At 49.9% G+C, this 23,912-nt stretch overlaps 2 protein-coding genes and 2 long non-coding RNA genes across 4 annotated transcripts; 2 read left to right on the top strand and 2 right to left on the bottom strand.

The window, feature by feature from the left end:
- The first annotated feature begins 2,527 nt into the window (after positions 1-2,527).
- LOC127345867 (uncharacterized) lies at positions 2,528-3,733 on the top strand. The gene is made up of 2 exons (XR_007879058.1): positions 2,528-3,356; positions 3,480-3,733. It is a non-coding gene; the product is annotated as an uncharacterized lncRNA (long non-coding RNA).
- Positions 3,734-3,833: 100 nt separating this feature from the next.
- LOC127345865 (uncharacterized) lies at positions 3,834-5,473 on the bottom strand. The gene is made up of 4 exons (XR_007879055.2): positions 4,951-5,473; positions 4,758-4,853; positions 4,412-4,572; positions 3,834-4,308 (listed from the first exon to the last, which is right to left on the bottom strand). It is a non-coding gene; the product is annotated as an uncharacterized lncRNA (long non-coding RNA).
- A 10,701-nt stretch (positions 5,474-16,174) lies between these two features.
- On the top strand, positions 16,175-16,948 carry LOC139838288 (uncharacterized). The gene is made up of 3 exons (XM_071827691.1): positions 16,175-16,353; positions 16,447-16,654; positions 16,748-16,948. The coding sequence occupies exons 1-3, from the start codon at positions 16,175-16,177 to the stop codon at positions 16,946-16,948; spliced, it is 588 nt and encodes a 195-aa protein (XP_071683792.1).
- A 3,112-nt stretch (positions 16,949-20,060) lies between these two features.
- On the bottom strand, positions 20,061-21,227 carry LOC127340453 (F-box protein At3g07870-like). Its single transcript, XM_051366199.1, has one exon. It carries the CDS (start codon positions 21,225-21,227, stop codon positions 20,061-20,063), a length of 1,167 nt encoding a protein of 388 aa, XP_051222159.1.
- Positions 21,228-23,912: the final 2,685 nt, after the last annotated feature.

Here is a 23,912-nt window from a genome sequence, read left to right as displayed (position 1 = left end):
TAGGAGTAGCAGATGTGCACGTTTGAGCCAGCAGCTAGATGTGAGTTGATCAATTATGCACGAGTGCACGTTTGAGCCAGAAGTTAGGTTATTACTCGCTATTTGCTCCTGGATAAGACTCAATGATAGATGGGATGTGTTTTGCTGCTCCAGTAGATAACTATTGCATTATGAACTGTGCGAAAGCTCTGAAAAGTGGCAGGGAATGAGTTAAGGAGGTATGCGGAAAGGGAGTTAACATATCAAATTCCCACACTTTTTTTTTTGTCCGAGGCACCCTTGCAAAGTGCTGGTGATAGTGGGAATTGGCGTTGAAAATTCGTAAATAAAATTCGTAAAAAAAATGGCTGAGGAGTACTGAAGTGGACCGATCGATCCATGGTCAGCTGATAGAAGAAATCAAAGTGGCACTCCGTGACGTTCATGACCATGAGGTCAGATGGGCAAGGTGATCAGCCAATGGCGTTCCTCACATTCTAGCTAAGGAAGGCTGCGGTTTAGAAAGTAGCAATTCTTGGTTTGTTGTTTATCCCGACTGTATTGTGGAGGCTTCGGCCAAGGACCTGTCATGGTCTTATAATAAATAACGCAGGTACTTCCTCTAAAAAAAAAAGATCTGGTTGTCGCCGACGCCCCTATGCCCATCTGTAAACCCACAATCAAAGGGCTTGCAAAACAACTTCCCGTCAAAATTTCCCTGGTAATTCTTATCGTGTACTACTACCAAACAATGCAATGGGACCAATAATCACCTTCCCAACCTCATGTCGTATGTAATAAATTCCCTACTCTAAATTCCGTTCCATTTCCCTAGTTTTAGCAAGCACACCTATGACCGAGACGAGCATAATCTGCGAGAAAGCGTGAATAGTGGAAGGAGTCCATCTAGCCGGTCTACGTCCAGCTTATACAAAAAAAAAGTAAAGTAAACGCGAGGGAGAAGGCCCGTAACTAACCTGACTAGGATCCCCTAATTAAATGCAGATCCCGTAATTATGGGCCGTTTCCGGATGCCATGTCATCGATCCGTGGGTTGTTTTCATCCAGACTGTCCATCCTCCGAGATGAGAGGATTTTCGTTTCTGCCACATACCCCCCCAGCGAGCAGTTTAAGAGTGGTTGAGCCGACGAAAATGAAAATAGTGGCGGCAAAGACTTGCCTTCTCTAGTCTATAAATATGAGGAGGGGTAGAGCCAACGCGTGCGTCGCGTGTGACTTAGACTTTGACTCTTTACTCGTCGAGGAGAGGAGAGGAGAGGGTACACTCCGTCGTCGGCTCGATCTCTTGGGAAGCTGAGTTCATCGTTGGTCTAATCATGTCCGCGAAGAGGAGTGAGGAGGGATCTAGTAGGTAATCCACCATTCTCAGATATTCCATGGTTTCTGCTCATGATATGTTACCTTTTGTTTGTTCATTTCTCCCATCTATCTTTGGATGCTCTTGTTTGCAGATCTGTTTTCCGTATCAGTTCGTCGTTGTTTAAGTAGTAGCAGTCAGGTCGGGAAATTAACTAAGAGATATACCGGAGACTGTTCTTCATCAGCCGGTAAGTAATTCAAGTCGACACCTTGTTTATTTTCGTCAGCGCGGCTGATTAGTTGGAGTGTAGGCTTTTTTTTTTGGATGGCTCCGTTCCGTTGGTCGTGCGAGCAAAGGAGAAAAATACATTTTAATCCATAGATCCGCGCATGCATGCTTTTAATTAGCGCTAGTTTGGTTTGGATCCGTGCGGTGTGTTTGCTCCCGAGTCATGAAAGCGACCGCTGCTGACCCTGCAGAGTGGCGTGGGGAGGGGATTCTGCCGTCGCTGCGGAAGGGGCCGCTTTCAAACAAAAAATTTGTGTCGCCCTGGGGCTAGGGTGTCAAGGTGGGATCCCAGTGGGATGTCATTTTGTACTATGTAGTTCAAATTTTAATGTCAAAATTTGTACTAGAAAAGTCAAATTATACTACAAGTGGGACAAAAGTGGGATCCCACTTGACACCCTTACCTGGGGCTGGTGAAGGCGTTCAGCAAGGAGGCCGACCTGTCCGGGCTGGTGGAGAAGAGCACCTGCGACGTTTAGAATTTCCACAACAAAAAATTAGAATTTTAGAACTTCAAGAATTATGAACTTATAGAAATCTTAAACTTCTAAAAAAATTAAACATTCTAAAATTCCAAACTTTTCTAAACTCAAACTTCTATATCAAATTCCAAACTTCTCAAAATTTCAAACTTTTTAAAACTCAAACTTAAAAAGAACGCAACAAAAGTATAGATGTGGATAAACAACCTTCTTAAGTCTTACATGAATAAAGGAATGAAATATCAAAAAGCTTATACGGAAATACCTTTGTACACCCAAGCATGGGTGTGGGTGCTTCCACAGCCATTAGATGCTTGGAGATTCGGACAAGATGTCATGTGAGAGAAATTATTTTGCTCTTTTTCCTTCAATTCTGTAAAGTTTGTGGGTCCCATGAACAGTGTCAAAAAGCCACCCGACACGGGATGACTCCACCATCCCGCTGCAGCGCTGCTGCTTTTCCTCTCTCACGCGAGAGTGGCCGGCCGTGAGCAGCACCTCTCCTCCTGATTCCCCTCTCCTCCACCACCATCTCGTCCACTCTGCACCAGAGAAGCACCAATGTCCAGTCTCCTCTGCGCAGCGTAACCGACGGCGGATGTGGCTGCGCCGGATGCGGCTCCGTCGGAGGATGCGGCAGCGGTGGAGAATGCGGCGGCGTGGGCGGATGCGACGGTGTTGGCGGCTCCGCCGGAGGATGCAGCATCGTCGGAGGACGCGGCGGCGGGGCTGGATGCGGCAGCGTCGACGGTTGCGCCCATCGATGCAGCACCGGCGGTGGTTGCGGCGGCGGCAGCTGCAGCGGCGACGCATCGGCTGCAGGCTCGAAGAAGAACTATACAATTCTTTGGCATGCTAATGATCACCACTAACTTGCAGATAATGATCCCTGTCCGTAGTCCAAGATCATGGTGAAATGCAGAAAACCAGCATATTGGATCCCATGTCCGCCATGGCATCTGAGGATGAAACACTTGAGGCACATCGCCCCACAATCAAGAGGCTGCATGCTGCCCTCGCCAACTGCTTAGAGCTTTTTTTCTTTCGACGGATGGCAGAAATGGAGTATCTCTGTGGTTAAAAGTGAAAATTTGACAGCCACCCCGTAATCCTTTTTTTTCGTGGACATAAACTTGCTACCGCGCTATACTTTTCTTGATCTATATTGCATCCTATTCACCAGTTTATTACATTTTAAAAAAAATGCAGAGAGCAATCTGGGCTGTACACATTGTTCAACATCATCAACTTTGACGGAAAGAAGTTTACTGATGAACCCACTTCGGTAAGCAACAAACTGTTCAACTCTGTACACACAGTCCAGCATCATTCCAACTTATCTGTACACTCTACAGTATAAAATCTCATACTGCTCATGCAACGAGACTGGCACTCGGTAATACTGCAGGAGGCTATCAACCAGTTCACAGCAAACATGTTATATGAAATGATGTCCATCGAGGAGAACAAAGGGAAGGTACCATCGATCTTCGTCCACACTATTGAGGACTAGACATCGCAAGCCATTATCAACCAGCATACTGAGATGATCCATACTGTGCTGGTTATGGGTGGAGTTGCTTTGTTTTGTTAAGATTATCATTGCAAATCATGTAGACATTGTTTGAAATCATGTACACGACTGGTTCCAGATTTTTTTCAGTTACCACCTGCTATATTTTATCTTTTTTTGCATCTTGTAGCCAATACTCTAGGTAAAGAATGAGAGGTAGAGAATTTCTTCCCATGTTTCAAACCAAGAGAAAACCCCCCATCTCACAACATTTTTGCAAGCAAATACATAACAAAATAATGATAGTCTTCTAAGTTACACCGGCAGTCTGGTAATACATTCAAAAGAACCGTACTAAGGATGGTCCAGCTCACAATAATCTTAGGAAACTAGCTGTTTGATTACAAGCCAAATTGGAGCAAATCAGCTTCCGGAGCCCAAAGATAATAAGCACACCAGGTAGTCTCTAACTCATGCTGCAACATGGTGAAGGAAAGTAGGGAGATCACCAGTGTTCCCTGGCATCCCCATGAGCTTGTAAAACTGGTCCGCTCGCACAAGCACATGGTCATCCAAAGCCAGAAAAAATATAGCATACGTTAAACCTTGCATATCATGTAGCTTGAACAAAATTTTCAGCAAACAGTAAAGCAGACGCTCTCACCTCAACCGACAAATCGGTCACATAAGAGCATAATGCATTGCGTACACTCCAGAATTATAGCTGCAATGTGAGGGAAAGGGGATGCAATACATAAATTATCTGCTCTATGATTGCTCCTGAGAGTTGATGAAAAGTTGCACAACTTGGGATGCAAAATACTTACTCACGGCAGCGTCGGCCTAACCCAATTGGATGGTTGTAGCGCCAGTTGTGACGATCCACTTCCCAGCCCTGGATCCATTCATCTTTGCAATCAAAGAGAGCTTCATGGAGGCAGTCCATGGTGTCATCATGTTCCCACTGAAGTTTTCCTACTTCGGTCTGCTGGAGGTTAGGGTCAATAACAGTTAAAACCTTGTTCAGAAAATCCCAAACATACGAGCAGCAGCGGCCATTTTTTCGGTAGAGACATGATCAACTAAAAGCAAAAGGTGGAAGAAGATGGGGTTAGATCGAAAAATAAATTTCTGCAGTCTGTATCTCACACAAGTCATTGCATTTGTTCTTACCATCCTGCAGTTTTCTACATTGTAGCCTAGGTGATCACCGACAAGCATCTCTCTGAACCTTGGACTGAGCCAGTCTTCTCCATCAATCGCAGCAGTCTGCATTGTTTGGGGTACAATTATTTTGAAGGGGCATGTTGAGAAGACGGAGAAATACAGAGCAAGTTGTGAAACAGAACACGAGAAGGATTCTTACAGCGACGGTGTGACCGAATCGCTGGCGACAGCGACGACGCACGGCCAAGGGGCACGGCGACGGCGTACTGTACCTGCGCGTCGGCGGAGCGGAGTGGCCGGCTCACTGGCGACGGCGCACGGCGGCGCACGGCGACGGCGAAGGCCTGCTCTACCTGCGCGTCGGCGGCGCGGTGTGGCCGGCTCGCTGGCGATGGCACACGGCGAAGGCGTGCTCGACCTGCGGTCGGCGGCGCGGAGTGGCCGGCTCACTGGCGACGGCGCACGGCGGCGCACGGCGACGGCGAAGGCGACGGCCTGCTCTACCTGCGCGTCGGCGGCGCGGTGTGGCTGGCTCGCTGGCGACTGCGCACGGCGAAGGCGTGCTCTACCTGCGGTCGGCCGCGCGGTGTCCACGGCGGCGGCTACAGCACGAAGAAAAACAGAGTAGAGAGGTTGGGGATGGAGAACCGTCCCTACTACTTTTGGACAGCAGAGTCAGCGCGGCTGTGTCTGGGCTGTAGCCGACACGAACAGCCGCGGCCCGTGTGGCGCGGCGAAAAACGCGGAGAAAAGGATGTAGCGACGCAACAGGAAAATGAGAGGAATGGAGGAAAATGTTCAATCACTCTGCCTTTGCACGAATCTCCAACATCAAATGAACGGCAAAGAGTACACCCACACCCATGCTTGGGTGTACAAAATCCACACTCAAAGCTTATATGCGCAATAGTATAAAAGGGACATCCTGCTAAAATGTTCATTTTACTTGATCCTACTCTAAGACCCTACGGATCGACGGCCGGTCATTAAAGCCGCATTGTACATGCTCAAAGACTCCGTAGTCTCAGTGTAGGCAAACGTCCGGTAGATAGACTGCACCAGAAACGTCCGGCGGGAGCACCACCCCGACCTCGATGCCACCCTCGCCGTCGGGGCCTTCCGCCAGCGACACCGTCCCAGGCGTCTTCTCGATGGACACCATCTCCACCCGGCACGGCCTGCCCCACCAGGCGCAATAATCGACGACGTGCTGCTGGGTGCAGCGAAGCCCTACACGCACTACAGGAAAAAGTCTCACTGCCGTGCGCGCCTCTTTGCCGTGTGCCTCTTCGACCCTTTGCCGTGTGGCAGCTCTTTGCCGTGCGCCGCGCGCACGGCAATGACAGCTTTGCCGTGCAGCAGGGGAACGACGCACGGCAAACAAAAGGCGCACGGCAAAGATACAGCTCGGCACTCGGCAAAGCATACCCGCACGGTAAAGCAGCCAGACGGCGCACGGCAAAGTAACCCCCCACGGCAAAGAGGCCACGAAGGCGCACGGCAAAGCCGCGGGCACGGCAACGATGCCTTTGCCGTGCGTGGCAACCCTTTGCCGTGCGTTTTTGCACGGCACAGAGGGCAGTTTCATTTATTTTCCTTCTTTTGTAGTATTCATATTTATATTAGTACTTATATTTGTAGTAAAATTAGTTTTTACTTTTTGTAGACTGTTTGTTAGTGTTACTTAATACAATCTGTATACCGATAAAACAAGTAATCTACATCTTCATCGACCCCTCCCCCCAACATATCAGGGTTTCGGAGCAAATTAACGGGGGTTCGGTGTCTGCTAAGTGTTATCGCCCCCACATATTTGGTGCAATTTCTTGCAGCTTTACACCTTCCACCACACTTCCACACATATCCTAGGTCCACATGCAAGTTTTGGTTGCATTCCGGTGCTCCGGCGGTCGTTCCCCCCCCCCCGATAACGGCGGTCTACGTGCCTCGGGGGGTCTACCCCCCTAGATTTCACCGCGCGAGGTTCCACCAACATACTTTTTGATAGGTTTGGTTTTGGTTAGTCCATATACACATGGAAAGCAAGGTTTGGCACCATTTGGCACATTATAGCCTCCGGTATACCCGCAGTGGGACACTTCAGCCTACAAGTCGAGGAATCTTCCAAGTGTTATCGCCCGAAAGAGAGGAATCTCACACATGGGAGCTATGCCTTGCACCATTTGGTGAATCACACCTTCCACCACACTTCCACACATATCCTAGGTCCACATGCAAGTTTTGGTTGCATTCCGGTGCTCGGCGGTCGTTCCCCGAAAAGCAGTGTCTGCTTGCCTCGGGGGGTCTACCCCCCTAGATTTCACCGCGCGAGGTTCCACCAACATACTTTTTGATAGGTTTGGTTTTGGTTAGTCCATATACACATGGAAAGCAAGGTTTGGCACCATTTGGCACATTATAGCCTCCGGTATACCCGCAGCGGGACACTTCAGCCTACAAGTCGAGGAATCTTCCAAGTTTTATCGCCCGAAAGAGAGGAATCTCACACATGGGAGCTATGCCTTGCACCATTTGGTGAATCACACCTTCCACCACACTTCCACACATATCCTAGGTCCACATGCAAGTTTTGGTTGCATTCCGGTGCTCCGGCGGTCGTTCCCAGCAATTTGCTGCTTGCCTCGGGGGTCTACCCCCTAGATTTCACCAGCGAGGTTCCACCAACATACTTTTTGATAGGTTTGGTTTTGGTTAGTCCATATACACATGGAAAGCAAGGTTTGGCACCATTTGGCACATTATAGCCTCCGGTATACCCGCACGGGACACTTGACCTACAAGTCGAGGAATCTTCCAAGTGTTATCGCCCGAAAGAGAGGAATCTCACACATGGGAGCTATGCCTTGCACCATTTGGTGAATCACACCTTCCACCACACTTCCACACATATCCTAGGTCCACATGCAAGTTTTGGTTGCATTCCGGTGCTCCGGCGGTCGTTCCCCCCGAAAAGCAGTGCTCTGCTTGCCTCGGGGGGTCTACCCCCCTAGATTTCACCGCGCGAGGTTCCACCAACATACTTTTTGATAGGTTTGGTTTTGGTTAGTCCATATACACATGGAAAGCAAGGTTTGGCACCATTTGGCACATTATAGCCTCCGGTATACCCGCAGCGGGACACTTCAGCCTACAAGTCGAGGAATCTTCCAAGTGTTATCGCCCGAAAGAGAGGAATCTCACACATGGGAGCTATGCCTTGCACCATTTGGTGAATCACACCTTCCACCACACTTCCACACATATCCTAGGTCCACATGCAAGTTTTGGTTGCATTCCGGTGCTCCGGCGGTCGTTCCCCCCACAGCAGTCTGCTTGCCTCGGGGGTCTACCCCCTAGATTTCACCGCGAGGTTCCACCAACATACTTTTTGATAGGTTTGGTTTTGGTTAGTCCATATACACATGGAAAGCAAGGTTTGGCACCATTTGGCACATTATAGCCACCGGTATACCCGCAATGGACACTTGACCTACAAGTCGAGGAATCTTCCAAGTGTTATCGCCCGAAAGAGAGGAATGTCACACATGGGAGCTATGCCTTGCACCATTTGGTGAATCACACCTTCCACCACACTTCCACACATATCCAAGGTCCACTTGCTAGTTTTGGTTGCATTCCGGTGCCCCGGCGGTCGTTCCCCCCCGATAACGGCGGTCTGCGTGCCTCGGGGGGTCTACCCCCCTAGATTTCACCGCGCGAGGTTCCACCAACATACTTTTTGATAGGTTTGGTTTTGGTTAGTCCATATACACATGGAAAGCAAGGTTTGGCACCATTTGGCACATTATAGCCACCGGTATACCCGCGACGGGACACTTGACCTACAAGTCGAGGAATCTTCCAAGTGTTATCGCCCGAAAGAGGGGAAGGTCACACATGGGAGCTATGCCTTGCACCATTTGGTGAATCACACCTTCCACCACACTTTCACACATATCCTAGGTCCACATGCAAGTTTTCGTGGCATTCCGGTGCTCCGGCGGTCGTTCCCCCCCGAAAACGGCTGTCTGCTTGCCTCGGGGAGTCTACCCCCCTAGATTTCACCGCGAGGTTCCACCAACATACTTTTTGATAGGTTTGGTTTTGGTTAGTCCATATACACATGGAAAGCAAGGTTTGACACACTTTGGCACACTATAGCCACCGGTATACCCGCGGCGGGACACTTCAGCCTACAAGTCGAGGAATCTTCCAAGTGTTATGGCCCGAAAGAGAGGACTCTCACACATGGGAGCTATGCCTTGCACCATTTGGTGAATCACACCTTCCAACACACTTTCACACATATCCTAGGTCCACTTGCAAGTTTTGGTGGCATTCCGGTGCTCCGGCGGTCGTTCCCCCGAAACGGTGTGCCTTGCCTCGGGGGGTCTACCCCCCTAGATTTCTCCGCGCGAGGTTCCACCAACATACTTTTTGATAGGTTTAGTTTTGTTTAGGCCATATACACATGGAAAGATAGGTTTGACACACTTTGGCACACTATAGCCACCGGTATACCCGCGGCGGGACACTTGACCTACAAGTCGAGGAATCTTCCAAGTGTTATCGCCCGAAAGAGAGGAATGCCACACATGGGAGCTATGCCTTGCACCATTTGGTGAATCACACCTTCCAACACACTTTCACACATATCCTAGGTCCACTTGCAAGTTTTGGTGGCATTCCGGTGCCCCGGCGGTCGTTCCCCCCATATAACGGCGGTCTCTGCGTGCCTCGGGGGTCTACCCCCCTAGATTTCTCCGCGCGAGGTTCCACCAACATACTTTTTGATAGGTTTAGTTTTGTTTAGGCCATATACACATGGAAAGCTAGTTTTGACACACTTTGGCACACTATAGCCACCGGTATACCCGCGGCGGGACACTTCAACCTACAAGTCGAGGAATCTTCCAAGTGTTATGCCCGAAAGAGAGGAATGCCACACATGGGAGCTATGCCTTGCACCATTTGGTGAATCACACCTTCCAACACACTTTCACACATATCCTAGGTCCACTTGCAAGTTTTGGTGGCATTCCGGTGCCCCGGCGGTCGTTCCCCCCGATAACGGCGGTCTGCGTGCCTCGGGGGGTCTACCCCCCTAGATTTCTCCGCGCGAGGTTCCACCAACATACTTTTTGATAGGTTTAGTTTTGTTTAGGCCATATACACATGGAAAGCTAGGTTTGACACACTTTGGCACACTGTAGCCATCCTCATCCACACACGCGCACGCTCGACCCGTATACCCCCGATAACGGCGGTCTCGATCTACCCCTAGATCGATTTCTTCGATCGAGGCTCCATCCCGGTAGTTTTTAAATATCATGATAATTACATTATTAAACAATATACATGTTAAAAGACATGTTTAATATAATTTTGAAATAGATTTGAATTTTACCGAGTATTAAAATGGTGAAAAAACAATTTTACCGTGCCAAAGCGCACAGCAAAGACGTATTGCACGGCAAAGAGTTGTTTGCCGTGCAGAGGCGCACGGCAAAGGCTCTGTTGCACGGCAAAGAATCCTTTGCCGTGCGGAAGTGCACGGCAAAGCCTCTAAGCGCACGGCAAAGCCCTTAGGCACACGGCAAAGAGGTGCCGCTCGGCAAAGCTGCCGAAACGTTATCCACGCGCGCGGCTCGGGCCGACCGGCCTCATCCACACATCGCCTCCACACACGCGCTCCTCACCAGCTGCCCGCGCCGCCGCCGCCAAGACCCTGCCCCCGCGTGCCGCCACCGCCAAGCGCGACCCGCCATCGCGCCGCGCCGCCGCGTCGCCTCATCGCCGCCTCGCCCTGCCCCCCCGCCGCCTCGCCTGCCCCCGCCGCGGCCTCGCCTCGTCGCCGCCTCGCCCTGCCCCGCGTGCCGCCGCGCGCGCCAAGCTCTGCCCCGCCGCCGCCTCGCCTCGTCGCCGCCTCGCCTCCGCCACCACCGCACCAGGCCCCCTCCTCCCCGCGCCGGGCCCCCTCCTCCCCCGCGCAGGGCACCCTCCACGCAGGGCCCCCTCCCCGTCCGGGCCACCTCCTCCCGCGCCGGGCCCCCTCCTCCGCCGCGCCAGGCCAGCTCATCCCGCCTCCCGACGCCGCCAGGTCACCTCCTCCCGCCGCCAGGTCCCCTCCTCCCGCCGTGGCCACCATCCGCCCTGCCTCCAAGCCCCCTGCCAAGGTTAGTTAGGTTAGTGTAGGATTTAGTGTAGTTAATTAGTGTAGGATCTAGTGTAGGATTTAGTGTACGAATTTTAAAAATGAAATTTAGTGTAGGATTTTTTAAAATAGGTTAGAAATAGGCCAATATAGAAGAAAAAAATGTAATGTGCTGCGGTAAAAGTTGTGAAATGTGTGTGTGCCCCGGCCCTCCTCCGATTATAATGTGATAGTAATAGTTGTCAAATAAATTGTGTTCGCTTGCAATAATTAGTAATTCATTTTGTCGCTATGCAGGCGATGCTTCGAGGAGGACACGGGGGGCGGCGTCGCGAGGGTCTCTGAGGGGGCGTCCCGGATCTTCTTCGAGGTGGTCACGGGGGGCGGCGTCGCGGGGGTCTTTGAGGGGGCGTCCCGGATCTTCTTCGCCGGCTGTCGATCACGCTTCGAGGGTGAGAATCCGTTCGCCTCTCTCGTACCTAGGTTTTTTTTTGGTCTAGATCACCAAGTATGTCGCGTTACCTAGGCGTCTCTTCCCGACCGTAAGGGTTACGCGGATAAATATGCATTAGTGGTCTCGCATATTATGAAGCGTAACTCTTACGGCATTTATCGGGACAGTCAGCGGATGCGTAGTTGGGTACGTTCTCCCTGCTCTACCCCGATCCGAGTCAGGATTTCGGCAGCGCCTCCCCGTTGTTCTCCGGATGCACACCCCTCTCGGCTTTTTGGCGAGACGTGTATCGGGAGAGCAGCGGGGAGGTGCTGCCGAAATCCTGACTGATCGAGTAGAGCAGGGAGAACGTACTCAATCTACGGATCCGGCGGCTGCTAGGAGCCCACCTAGTAGAGATTCGAGGTTGATGCATGCGTAAAAAAGGAAATATTAAAATGCGGATCATGTTTGATAAAAATTCTAAGTTTGTCTGTTTTGGTGCTGGTTAGTGGATGGATAATCGTGACTGGATGTACGATGGCAGAATTGGTCCGTGGAAATATACTGAGGAATGGGGAGAAAAGACCAAGCGGTTCGTGGACGAGCGTTTGACATCCCTAGCGAGACCCAGGACAGTTTTTTGCCCTTGTAGTAAGTGCAACAACCAAAAAACACAGGACAAGGAAACTATGAGTCTTCACCTGATCAAGTCTGGGTTCAAACCGTCCTACAAGATTTGGACTTTTCATGGAGAAAAGGCGAAGAAACGTGCTAGGAAGGAGGTGCGGCGATTCAGCCTACGAGAGAATATGATACTGGGTTTGATAGGTGCCTAGAGAACTTGGCTAATGGTAATGTGCCAGAAAGCCCTCATGTAGAGGCGGAGACATCTAGGGATGCGGAGACAAGTGAGGAGCCGGAGGAAAACACAAAGAAGTATTACGAGGCTTTGTTTGCTTCGCGAGAAACCCCTACACGTAAATACGGATGTTACCCAACTAGATGCCATCGCTCGCCTTTTGGCCTTTAAGTGCCACGGGGAATGCGTGCAGAGATGGGTTCGATGAACTTCTGGTCCTCGTTGGCAGATTCTGCCGAAAGGGCACCTCTTGCCGCAAAACTTCTACTATTCGAAAAAATTGCTCGGTGACCTCAAGATGTCATCTCAGCGAGATACACGCTTGTCCAAAGGGATGCATGCTATTCGAGAGAGGAGCATGCTAACACAAACTATTGCATCCATTGCAATAGCTCTAGGTACTTTGAGGTTGACACCAATGGTGATGGTCGAAGAGGCGGACCACGGTTGCCAAGAATATCCTCCGCTATCTTCCGGTCCTACCGAGGATCCAGCGGCTCTTCATGACCGAGGATACTTGCCCAGAGATGAGGTGGGCTGTAGAAGGGATCAGACAGACGGTGGCAAGATGATACATCCGTCGGATGGTGCGCATGGAAGAACTTTGTCAAGAAATATCCCTGAAAGCCGGTGACCCGAGGAGCGTAGCAATTGCGATATCAACCGATGGGTTCAATCCATATGGTATGTCGGCTGCGGTATACAGTTGTTGGCCGGTGTTTGTTATTCCCCCGAACCTACCCCACGGCGTACGCACGAGATCGAGTACATGTTTGTGTCGATGATAATCCCAGGACCGAAATACCCGGGTAAGAACATGAACGTGTATCTGGAACCACTGATTGATGACTTGCTTCTTGGGTGGGAAGATCGCGGGATCCGAACTTATGACGCGGCAAAGAAGGAACACTTCGATATGTATGTCTGGTACCACACGTCTCTGCATGACTTGCCAGCACGTGCTTTGTTCTGCGGGTGGTGTACACATGGGAAGTGGCCTTGTCCGGAGTGCAGGCAAGCCGTGACTTTCTTCTGGCTAAACAAGGGTGGCAAGTATTCCTGCTTTGATGAAGCTCGACAGTTCCTTGAGCAGAGCCATGAATACAGGAGTGATGTAAAGAGCTTCAAAAAAGGCCGCGTTGTCCATGCACCGAAGCCAATTCCGAAGACCGGACAGAAACCAAGGCCGAGTTAGACGCTCTCCAGCCTAACCACGATGGGAATGGTTTCTTGGGATATGGGGAGACACACCAATGGACCCACAAGCCGTGCTTCTGGAAGCTTCCTTACTTTGAGTTCTGGAGCTCCCGCATAACATTGATGTAATGCACACCGAGAAGAATATCAGTGAAGCCATTTGGAGCACCATAGTGGACACTGAGAAGACGAAGGATAACATAAAGGCTCGAATTGACCAAGAAAAGTTGTGCGATAGGCCAGAGTTGAACATGAAGCCACCTCAAGGTGCCAAAAAAACTTGGACTAAGCCACACGCTCCGTTCTGCCTCACAAAGGCCCAAAAAAGGGAGGTCTTCCAATGGATGAAGGACTCCTTGTTTTTCCCTGATGGGTTCGCAGCCAACTGGATGAGGGGTCTTAACATTGAAACGTTGCGAGTACAAGGACTGAAGAGTCATGACTACCACGTATGGATTGAGCGGATAATGCCGGTGATGATTCGAGGCTATGTCCCTGAGAAGACTTGGCGAGTGCTAGCGAGGTTGAGTTATTTCTTCCGCCAGATTTGTGCTAGGGAGTTAGACACTAAAGTGATTGAGAAGCTGGATGAACAGGCACCCATGTTGCTTTGCGATCTAGAGAAGATCTTTCCTCCAGCGTTCTTTAATCCGATGCAACATATGATCCTCCACCTCGCGAAGGAATGCTTAAAGGGGGGGCCGAATTGGGGCCGTTGGCAGTTTGGTCCCGAGAGAGAAACACAAAAGCTTCGTCAGATGACTGGCAATAAATGCAAGATCGAAGCATCCATAGCCGAGGCGATCTGAACGTGGAGGTGGCAAACTTCACCACTAAGCACTATGATCCCAACATTCCCACAAAGCACAACCCGGTCCTCCGTTACAATGCCGCCAACAATGAAGATGTACCCAAGCTTAGCATCTTCATAGGGCTTGGCGGCAAGTCAAGTGGCTCGAAGCCGTACACAACGAATTTACATGAGCGGGAGTTGATCCACTCATATGTCTTGAACACCATGGTGGAAGTGAAGCCGTACATCAAGTAAGTGCTAACCATTTAGTTATTCGCAAACATTCATCGTATGTTCGTGGCTAACTCTTCCTCCGTTCACATTGTAGACAATTCACGGCTAAATATTGGAGGTATACCCACGGGGATCCTACCTCGGAAGAATCCAAGGATATTTTCGATAAGGGCGGCGGTCACGGTTTCGATGCTGGTTACGTGGTTTGGTACTATCCTATCCAAATTTGTTTGTACACTCATCGACATTTCGGCCGACATTTCTTGTTCTAAACTTGTCGTCCTAATCTTGTAGGCAAGAACGACAAAGACATGAATCCCTTGCTACGAAAAATTGCTAGGGGCTTCAACCATTCCGTCGACTCGTTCAATTCTTATGACGTGAACGGGTATCGCTTCCAGACCCATCAATACACAACAAGCCGTCCAAACAAGAAGACAATAAATAGCGGGGTGGTATGTCAAGGTGATGATGGACTCCATTACTATGGAAGAGTCGAGGGTATATACGAGCTGAATTACGGGTTTGACAAAGGGCTAAATCCCGTCGTATTCAAATGCCATTGGTTCGACCCACGCCGCGTGAGACGGGATCCTGAAATTGGATTGGTCGAAGTTGAAAGAAGCTCTGTTTATAAGGGAGAGGACGTGTACATTTTGGCCACCCAAGCCTTCCAAGTATTCTATCTCCCGTACGCGTGCCGAAACCCGACCAAACGTCTACATGGATGGGATGTTGTGATGACGGTTCCTTCACGCATTAGGCCACCCCCGCCAAACAAGGACGATTACCGCCGCGTAGACCCCTCAACAAGGACTGTTGATTTTTATCAAGAAGAAGGGCTCCCCGGTCATTTCACTATCGACTTGTCGGCCGTTGTTGATAACATGGTCGTAGACGATGAGCAAGAAGAAGATGCGGTTATGGAGGAAGACAATGAAGAATATGAAGCTGAGGATGTGTGTGCCGTAGAAGACCTTAGTTTGCTCGAGGCGTTCAAAGCAGGCGTTGACCTAGATCCAAATGGACCACCTCCGGGTTTCATCGATGATTATTGGTTCGCCGAGCACGATGATGATGAAACATGTGGTCCGATTACGGATGTCGACATAGGCTACTGATCTATGTAGTTGTAATTGTGAGGCTATCCTATATATGTCTTGAACTATGTGTTATTTGTAATAAACTATGATCTATGTAGTTGTAATTGTGAGGCTATCCTATGTCTTGAACTATGTGCTATTTGTAATAAACTATGATCTATGTACTGAACTATGTGCTATTTATTGTTGATTTCACTAATATTCATCTGTTTACATTGCATACTAATAAACCACTCTTTTCATTGTGTTTGCAGGTGATTGAAACATGCCGCCAAGAAAAAGAAAGGGAGGTTTCAAAAAGAAGATCAAGGCCGTGGCTGAGCTTGTGGGACTTTCGAGTGGTTCGTCGTCGCAGACACGTCCTCCTAGAGCTCCTCCTAGCCCTCCACCACGGAGGAAGAATGCCCAGCCACGGCGACTTCGTACCCCTTCTCCTAGTCCTCCCCCGAGGATGATGACGAGGAGCGGTGGGGTGGGGAGGACGAGGAGGACGGTGAGGAGCACGGTGGGCGGGGACGAGGAGGCCGGTGGGGAGGACGGTGGGGAGGCCGGTGGGGTGGAGGGGGGGGCGGACGGTGGGGAGGACGGTGGGGAGGACGGTGGGGAGGACGGTGGGGAGGACCTCGAGGAGGATGAGGGGCTGGGGTATGCCGCGGGAGCTAGACCCGACCCTAGTTTGGTCTCCGCCGGTGGAGGAGGTGTACGTTGCAGCCGAGGAGAGGCTGGAACCACGGGACAAGAAGCCGTATAGGCGCGGGATTACGAAACTCCCCAAGCTAAAAACTTGGGCCTTCCGCGATGTTGTTCTCGTGCCCGCTGGAAAGAGGTACATGCTGATTTTGGCATTCCATTATTGAAATTTTTATCATTATACATATTTTTATCACATGCATACTGATTTTGGCATTTCGTTGTGCAGCATGTTCAAGTATGGCGACCCGAGGAGGAAGCCGACACGTGAGTACCCGAACATCCTTGGAGGCATAATTAGGAAGCATTTCCCTGGGATTGTCAATCTCCCTACTGGTGGCCGCGACGTGGCTTGGACTTGGAAGCACTACAGCTACGCGGAAGATCCTAGCGGCAAGTACGAAAACATGCAAGAGCGGGTTGTCCGCCACTTCTGGGTACGTGACTTTTGGCTTCTTAGCATTCAAACACTTCTTGGCTACCAATAGTTGCTCTAATTCATCTTATTTTACCTATGTGCATGGTTGCAGAAATACTTCAAGAGGGCTGAGGGCAAGGAAATTGCGTGCGACGTTATCTTACACGAGTTGTGCAGGGTGAGGGTGACTGGCATGCACTACGAGGCACGTGTCCAGTGCGTCCGCGACTGGCACGCCGAGCGCAAAGTTTGGATGAGTAAGGCTGATTGTCGGGATACGCTCATGGCACCATGGCAGTACATGCAGTATTAGCATCGATGTGTTATTTATTTCCGCATTTTCATGTAGTTTATGTTCTAATAATGGGTCTATCTTGTGTATGTAGCACCCTCCTCGGTACGTCGGGAAGACAGGCGTGCTTTCTTGCGATGGTCATATGGTGGACATCCCGCGAGTACGCCGGAAGCACGAGGAGGGCAAGCGAAGCGTTCGGAGATGGGAGGTGGATCACATGTCCTGGGCAGCAAGAACTTGGCCCTTACCTTGCGGGATGAGGTGAGCAAGTGGTTTCTTCATTCTTTCGTTTTATGTTATTGCTAGCCCCGCACGTGTCTCCCTCTGCCCTTGATTGCGGGTCCTCTTTTGCTGGAAGTGAAGACAGGCGTGGCACCAAACTTGTTTGGCTTTTTCCAAAAGTCGAAGACCAGGAAGGAGCCGCATCCTGAAACGGGGTCCTTGTGGGTCAACGACCTAGCGGAGGGCCAGTGTGGCGCGTACCGCTCGAAGTTCAAGGACAAGCACGGCGAAGACGCCGACCCAACCACCGAAGAGTTTGACGTTGAGGTTGCGGTGCTTGCGGGACAAGGCAAGAAGGGTGGCCGCCTATGGATTGCTGACGGGTTAGTCGACCCAAGTACCATTCCATCTCTACGCCAGATCCGTCGTGGGCGTACGAGCGAGCAGCCTCGGGTAGAGACCCGCCCACGGGCTTCGGACCTAGCTATCGAGAAGTTACGGGTAAGTTCTTCGTCGATCCTCTACGCTTCATTACATGTTTTCCATTGCAATGTTACTGACATCGCGGCAACACAACGTAGGCGGAGATGGAAGAAAGGGAACGGAGGCACCAAGAGGAGCAGATGCAGATGCAGCGGCGACTTAGGGAGAACATGCGAATGCGAGCGAGATGTTGCGGCCGAGATGCAACAACAGCGACAGATGTTCCGGAGATGTTCATGAACCAGACCGTGCCGACTTCACCACCGGGGAGTAGTGGTCCTAGCACGTCGTGTCCTCCTATGTTCCCACATTTTGTAAGTGGTTAACTTAATATCTCCGTCTCAATCTTGTTTGTTGTCTAACCGAACTTTGGATATTGCAGATCCCCACGCCCGATCCGGCTGTGATGGCGCTCCTCCAGCAAGCGCCAAGTCAGCGCCAGCCCGACACACTGGCTTGACCGTCAACAATACGGGCATCATCCGAACTGCAGCGGTTTCTAGGTGAGTTCTCCTACACTTCTAATTCTTCCATACCATGTCACTTGTGAATTTTAGCCATTCAACCATGTCAATTTTAGCCGGTATGTTCAATTTTACCTATTCCATGTTAATTTTAGCCATTCCATGTCATCCTTAGCCATTATGTTGAATTTTAGCCATTTCATCCAAATTCTAGCGATTATGTTCAATTTTAGCCATTCCATGTCAATTCTAGTTCTTCCATGTCAATTTTAGCCATTCCATGTCAATTCTAGTTCTTCCATGTCAATTTTAGCCATTCCATGTCAATTCTACTTCTTCCATGTCAATCCTAGTTCTTACATGTCAATTTTAGCCATTCCATGCCACTTATGCATCTATGAACTTGTAGGAGGACAAGGAGGTGGAGAAGGACAAGGAAGTGGAGAAGGACAAGGAAGTGGCGAAGGTTGATGTTGCTTGTGTATGAACTTGTTGTGCGACTTGCCGCATTCTATGTTGGAGACTTTGTTGTTGATGTTGGACTACTTGTTGTATGAACTAATTATGTGATTTGGAACTATTGTATGGACTTTGTTGGACTACTCTTGTATGAACTTTGTTGTTGATGATGCAAATACTCTATATATTGTGCTATATGTGTATCTGGATGATTATTGCTATTTGTGAATTGCATATGCAGGGATTAATGGGGAAGCAGGGAAATTCTGGAATTTTGGCAGCATCTTTGCCGTGCATATGCACACGGCAAAGAAAAAAGCACACGGCAAAGGCCTTCTTTGCCGTGCACACACACACGGCACACGGCAAAGGCCTTCTTTGCCGTGCACACACACACGGCAAAGAGCCTCCAGCTGTGCACTGCGCTGCGCCCTGTGTGCTGGTCTGTTTCTTTGCCGTGCGGGGTGTTGGCGAAGCACACGGCAAAGCCGACCCTGTGCCGTGCGGGTTGGAGGCGGAGCGCACGGCAAAGAACGCCGCACGGCAACCATTTCAGACGCACGGCAAAGAAATCTGCACGGCAAAGTAGGGATAGCGCACGGCAAAGCATGGTTGCACGGCAAAGGCCTTTGCCGTGCCACTTGCCCGCGGCGCACGGCAAAGTCCTCTTTGCCGGGCGGCTCGTTGCCGTGCAGTCTTTGCCGTGCAAGCCCGCACGGCAAAGGCGTTGCCGAGCAGATTTTGGCCTTTGCCGTGCGTTTCGGCTGCACGGCAAAGCACTGTTGTGCCGTAGTGACGTACGCCGGCCGCGGTGATGGCCTTGGCCGCCGCTAGATCTGCACGGATAGCAGAAAATCTGCGTCACCCTATGTTATAAAAACTAAGATTGGTCCTGCGAATATTGGCCAAACTATGGTCTGAAGATAGAGAAATCGAATTTAGCAAATTTAGGAGAAAAAAGATCAAGTCAAAGTAAAACTTTAAGGGATGTTGATATTCGGGGTTCATCGGTGGTCACGTGGCGGACTCCGACCAAGTCGCATGAAGGTTGGTAGACATGTCCCATTGGTTTTTGATTTTATGTTTTGTAACTTTCCACATTGTATATCTTTCGAAACATCCCATCTCTAATTTCATAAATTCCTATGAAATTACAAGTTTAAGAAACATTTAGAAATTCCACAATTTACAAGTTAGAATTTCATAACTTCCAAAATTATGAACTTATAGAAATCATAATATTCTAAGAATTTTAAAACATTTTAAAATTCCAAACCTCTCAAAATTTCAAACTTTTTTAAAAAATAAACTTAAAAGAACGCAACAAAAGTATAGATGTGGATATCCTTCTTAAGTTTTACGTGAACAAAGAAATGAGATATCAAAAAGCTTATATGCACCAAAGTATAAAAGGGACATCCTGCTAAAATGTTTTTTTTACTTGATCCTACTCTAAGACCCTCCAGATCGACGGCCGGTCATCAAAGCCGCATTGTACATGCTCAAAGATTCCGTACTTTCAGTGTAGGCAAACGTCCGATAGATAGACTTTGTCCTTGCGTTCGATTTGCACCACGCCACTGAGTCGCCTTTGTCCTTGCGTTCGATTTGCACCACGCCACTGAGTCGCCTTTGTCCTTGCGTTCGATTTGCACCACGCCACCACCGCCCTGCAACCTCGCCGCTCCGCTCATCTTGTGCCGATACAGGACAGATGTTTCGCCGGAGCGTCCGTGCGTCAGGACATAGTCGCCGTGAGCGAAGTGCGGCACGGCGAGCTCTTGCTTCCGAAGCTTATACGCCTCCAGGACGTACCGGCGGCTCCAGCTCTCGCCCTCCAGCACCCACACCGTCAGCGAGTCGCCGCCGGTGACGGCCACGCCCAGCCTCGCGTGCACCTTGGTCAGGCGGCATGCGCTCGGCCTAACCGGCATCGGCAGAGGAGCGGTGCGGGTGACACGCTCGTCTTCCAGGTCGAACGCCATGACCCTCGCGGTGAACTCCGTCATCCAGTACACCATGCCGTCCACGTCCACGAGGCTAGAGCGGCCGAGGCTGCACCTCGCGTCGGGGCCGGCTTGCACGTCCCGCCATGTTGCCTCGCCCAGCGTGAACACGTGCACCACGCCGGGCTCCCAGAACGGGTCGAAGCAGCACGGGACGTGCACCACCTTGTACTGCCCCGTGGTCGGGTGGCACGCGAAGGCGTAGGTCTGGTGCCAGCTCCTGCTGCTGTTCCGGTACAGCCGGACGGAAGCGCTCGGCATGGGCAGCGGCGGAAGGCGGAGCTCCTCGCCGGTCGCCGGGTTGGCAAGCATGATGGCTCCGCCGGGCTCCTGGTCCTCGCACAGGCAGACGAGGCCATTGCAGGTGCCCACCACGCTCATGGGGCCGGCGTACGCTTTTATCGCCAGCGGGCGCTGCCACAGATCCGTGAGGCTCCCCGGCGACAGAACGTCGACGACGTACGCGGCACCCTCGGTGGTCACGGCCAGTATCTTGGCGCGGCTCCGCATGTCCGCCGTCGCGCGCTCGTCGATGACATCCCGCCAGAGTTGGCAGACGAGGCGGAGACGGCGGCGGGCGTTAGGCGGCAACCGTGTCAGGATGTCGGCCAAGACGTCCGTGGCCGTGGGGAAGACGCAGATGTTGTTGTTAGCATCGTCCATGGCCAAAGGGTTAAGGGTGTCTCGCTGGCTGTCGTCTTGTACGCAAAGCCGCTGTTCTCCGCTGTATATATGTGTATACCCGTACCCGCTTGTACCAGAGTGTTAGTCGGCTTCGGATTTAGTAGAGCCCGTTGATCTCAAGTCCTGTTGTTATTTTGGGCCGGTCGCGGATACGGAGTAAGCAAGCTTATCTCTCGTGTCAAATCGGACATAGAAGTGTTATATACTCCTCCAAATAATAAGATAAAAGAAATACTAATGGGCATTCAATCAAACAATGAATCGTTGCTATAGTTGTATAGTTCAAAATAGAAACATACAAATGATAGGAATTTCTTGTAGTTTTTACTCATCTCACCTTTTTTTTTTTTTTTGTTCAAACCAGTATTAGGATTATATCTTTTCATATATGTAACCGAATATGCTAAGAGCATAAAGCATATTCCGATATCTAGTCAATCCCCTTAATTGAGTCAATCACTAGGTATAGCTGATACCATGATCGGATCCCGAACAAGTAAATGATCGCGAGATAAAAGGAATTAGTTGCGACGTTTATGGTTCATGCGATCACAAGTTTAAATCGTTGAATGAGTGGGAGTCATTATGGATCTCTAGATCCCGCTGATGATTATTGACAGAGAGGTGTCTCGATCATGTCCACATTATTCACGAATTGTAGGGTGACACACTTAAGGCTCGTCGATGTTAAGTGGATACGGAACACCGGAGAAAGTTGGACAACATAAGGATTGTTTCGTATAACGCCGGAAATGTTCCGGGATATCAAAATAGTTAAAGGGGCTAAGTGACGAGGTGGTTCCTCGGCAATACCCACCATGAGGGGTTTGGGTTTAGATAAAGGCGACGATGGAAGTTCCGGGATCGAGAGAAGGCACGACGTACCCAGGTTCACGTCCCCGCGGTGGAGGATTGCTACGACCTGCTAGCAATCCACTATATGAATATATGTGTACAGGGGGGCCGCCATAGGTGGAGTTGCTGTATTTAGTCTAGTTCTAATCTGCGGGTTGCGATGTCTAGACGTATTGCCCTATATTTTATGTTTCTGAATATCTGTTCCCCAAGGGGTGCCCCTGCCTGGCTTTATATACCAGCCAAGTTAGGGTTTATAGGAGTCCTAGTAGGATTCGTATTGGAGTCTTCCTTCTTGTTTTCAGTGCACTATGATCAAGATTGTGTTGCTATGCATTTATGTTTTGCTATTCCGTGAACGACAGTTGGCACCCACCGGGGACAAGAGGCGCCTGGAGAGCGGACCTAGGCGAGATACGCCTTCGCAGGCATCAACGACTATGTCGCCATCGGGTATGTCCTCTACGACGGCAACATGTTTGGAGAAGAAGCCACGTCCACTGCACCATCATTCCTATCAGTGGCATCCACAGCTTCATCGGCGACCAAACTGCCGACGTGTCGTCAAGACCCGCAAGGACTGCCATTGAGCTGGATATGTATGTGGAAGATCGATCTGTGGAAGGAATTCTCGAATGATTGATCTGCCTTTGATCTGAAAAAACCAAGACCCATATGGACCACCTCTGAGCTGGATAAGTTCGGAAGACCGATCTGAGTAGGAATCATCTAATGATCCCCGCTTAGATAAAAAAACCCGCACGAACCGCCCCTGAGCTAGATACGTTCGTGGAAACCCGATCTGGGCAAGAATCCTATAAGGATGGATCCGCCTTAGACTTGGAAAATTCAAGAACCTAGCTAGCGTGGAAGCACTGACAGAGGAAGAGGTCACGGATTCGGCTAGCACGGCTCAGAATCTACCACCCCCCGCCATCAGTTCCACCCCCACGGCCGTAGGAGGAACTTTCGCCTAGCACATCGATAGATCCAAACCCCGACGTTGACTCTGCTCAAGCAGTTAAGTCCCTATTTATATTTAATATTTTAAAAAATTATGATCACGAGATAAAGATTGGTTCACTCATATCCTGGGTCTTTTACCGCTTTCTTTCTGATCATACCTTTTGCACGATTTGCCTTGCGCTCGTGATTATTTTTACTGGACCATTATAGTATGATGAAGAAAAAATCCGCCTTGAGACGTTAGGTTAAGTTAAATTTGGAACTTTTGGAATTTGCCACATTTTTAAAGTTTGAACTTGTTGGAATTTCAAACTTTGGAATACCCCACCATCTTGGGTCGCCCTTGCCCATGTGGTGAGCGTCACGGAGCTTTTTCGAATTTGAAGTGGACATGTGAGGATTCGCAAAAAAAAAAAAAAAAAAAAAAGTGGACATGTGAGAGTTGATATTTAATATCCTTGTCAAGTCTTACATAATAAAGAAAGAAGAACATAAAAAAGATTTCTGTAATCCGCAAGCCGTCAAAACACCAAAATTAACACGTTGTGATGATAGAGAAAAATAAAATAGTCAGAACTTTTTTTTTGGAGAGAATAGTCAGAACTTGTTAGCGTCCCGTGTGCACCGTACCGTAGCGTAATGTATGCAATCCTTAATTATACAATATTTCAGAAGTTCTTTTTTCCTGAAACTACGTACCCCAAATTCTGAACCTTGACGGGACGGATGTTTGCTGCAGTTGGCAGTCAGAGATGATTGGCTTGGCCATCCGATTAGATGAGATCCAACGGAGGGGATCCTAATCCGTAGTTTGACGATCGTAATCGGACGGTAGCCAGCTCT

Source organism: Lolium perenne, chromosome 3, assembly GCF_019359855.2.
Source record: "Lolium perenne isolate Kyuss_39 chromosome 3, Kyuss_2.0, whole genome shotgun sequence".
Classification (NCBI taxonomy): domain Eukaryota; kingdom Viridiplantae; phylum Streptophyta; class Magnoliopsida; order Poales; family Poaceae; genus Lolium; species Lolium perenne.
This window is presented reverse-complemented; position numbering and strand designations above follow the sequence as displayed.

What these genes read in the sequence shown, in the direction of transcription:
- LOC139838288 (XM_071827691.1), top strand. Translation starts at nt 16,175, where the DNA reads ATGCCGCGGGAGCTAGACCCGACCCTAGTTTGGTCTCCGCCGGTGGAG. An exon ending in CTCGTGCCCGCTGGAAAGAG is followed by an intron (nt 16,354 to 16,446) that starts GTACATGCTGAT and finishes TTCGTTGTGCAG; the next exon opens with CATGTTCAAGTATGGCGACC. An exon ending in GGGTTGTCCGCCACTTCTGG is followed by an intron (nt 16,655 to 16,747) that starts GTACGTGACTTT and finishes GCATGGTTGCAG; the next exon opens with AAATACTTCAAGAGGGCTGA.
- LOC127340453 (XM_051366199.1), bottom strand. Translation starts at nt 21,227, where the DNA reads ATGGACGATGCTAACAACAACATCTGCGTCTTCCCCACGGCCACGGAC.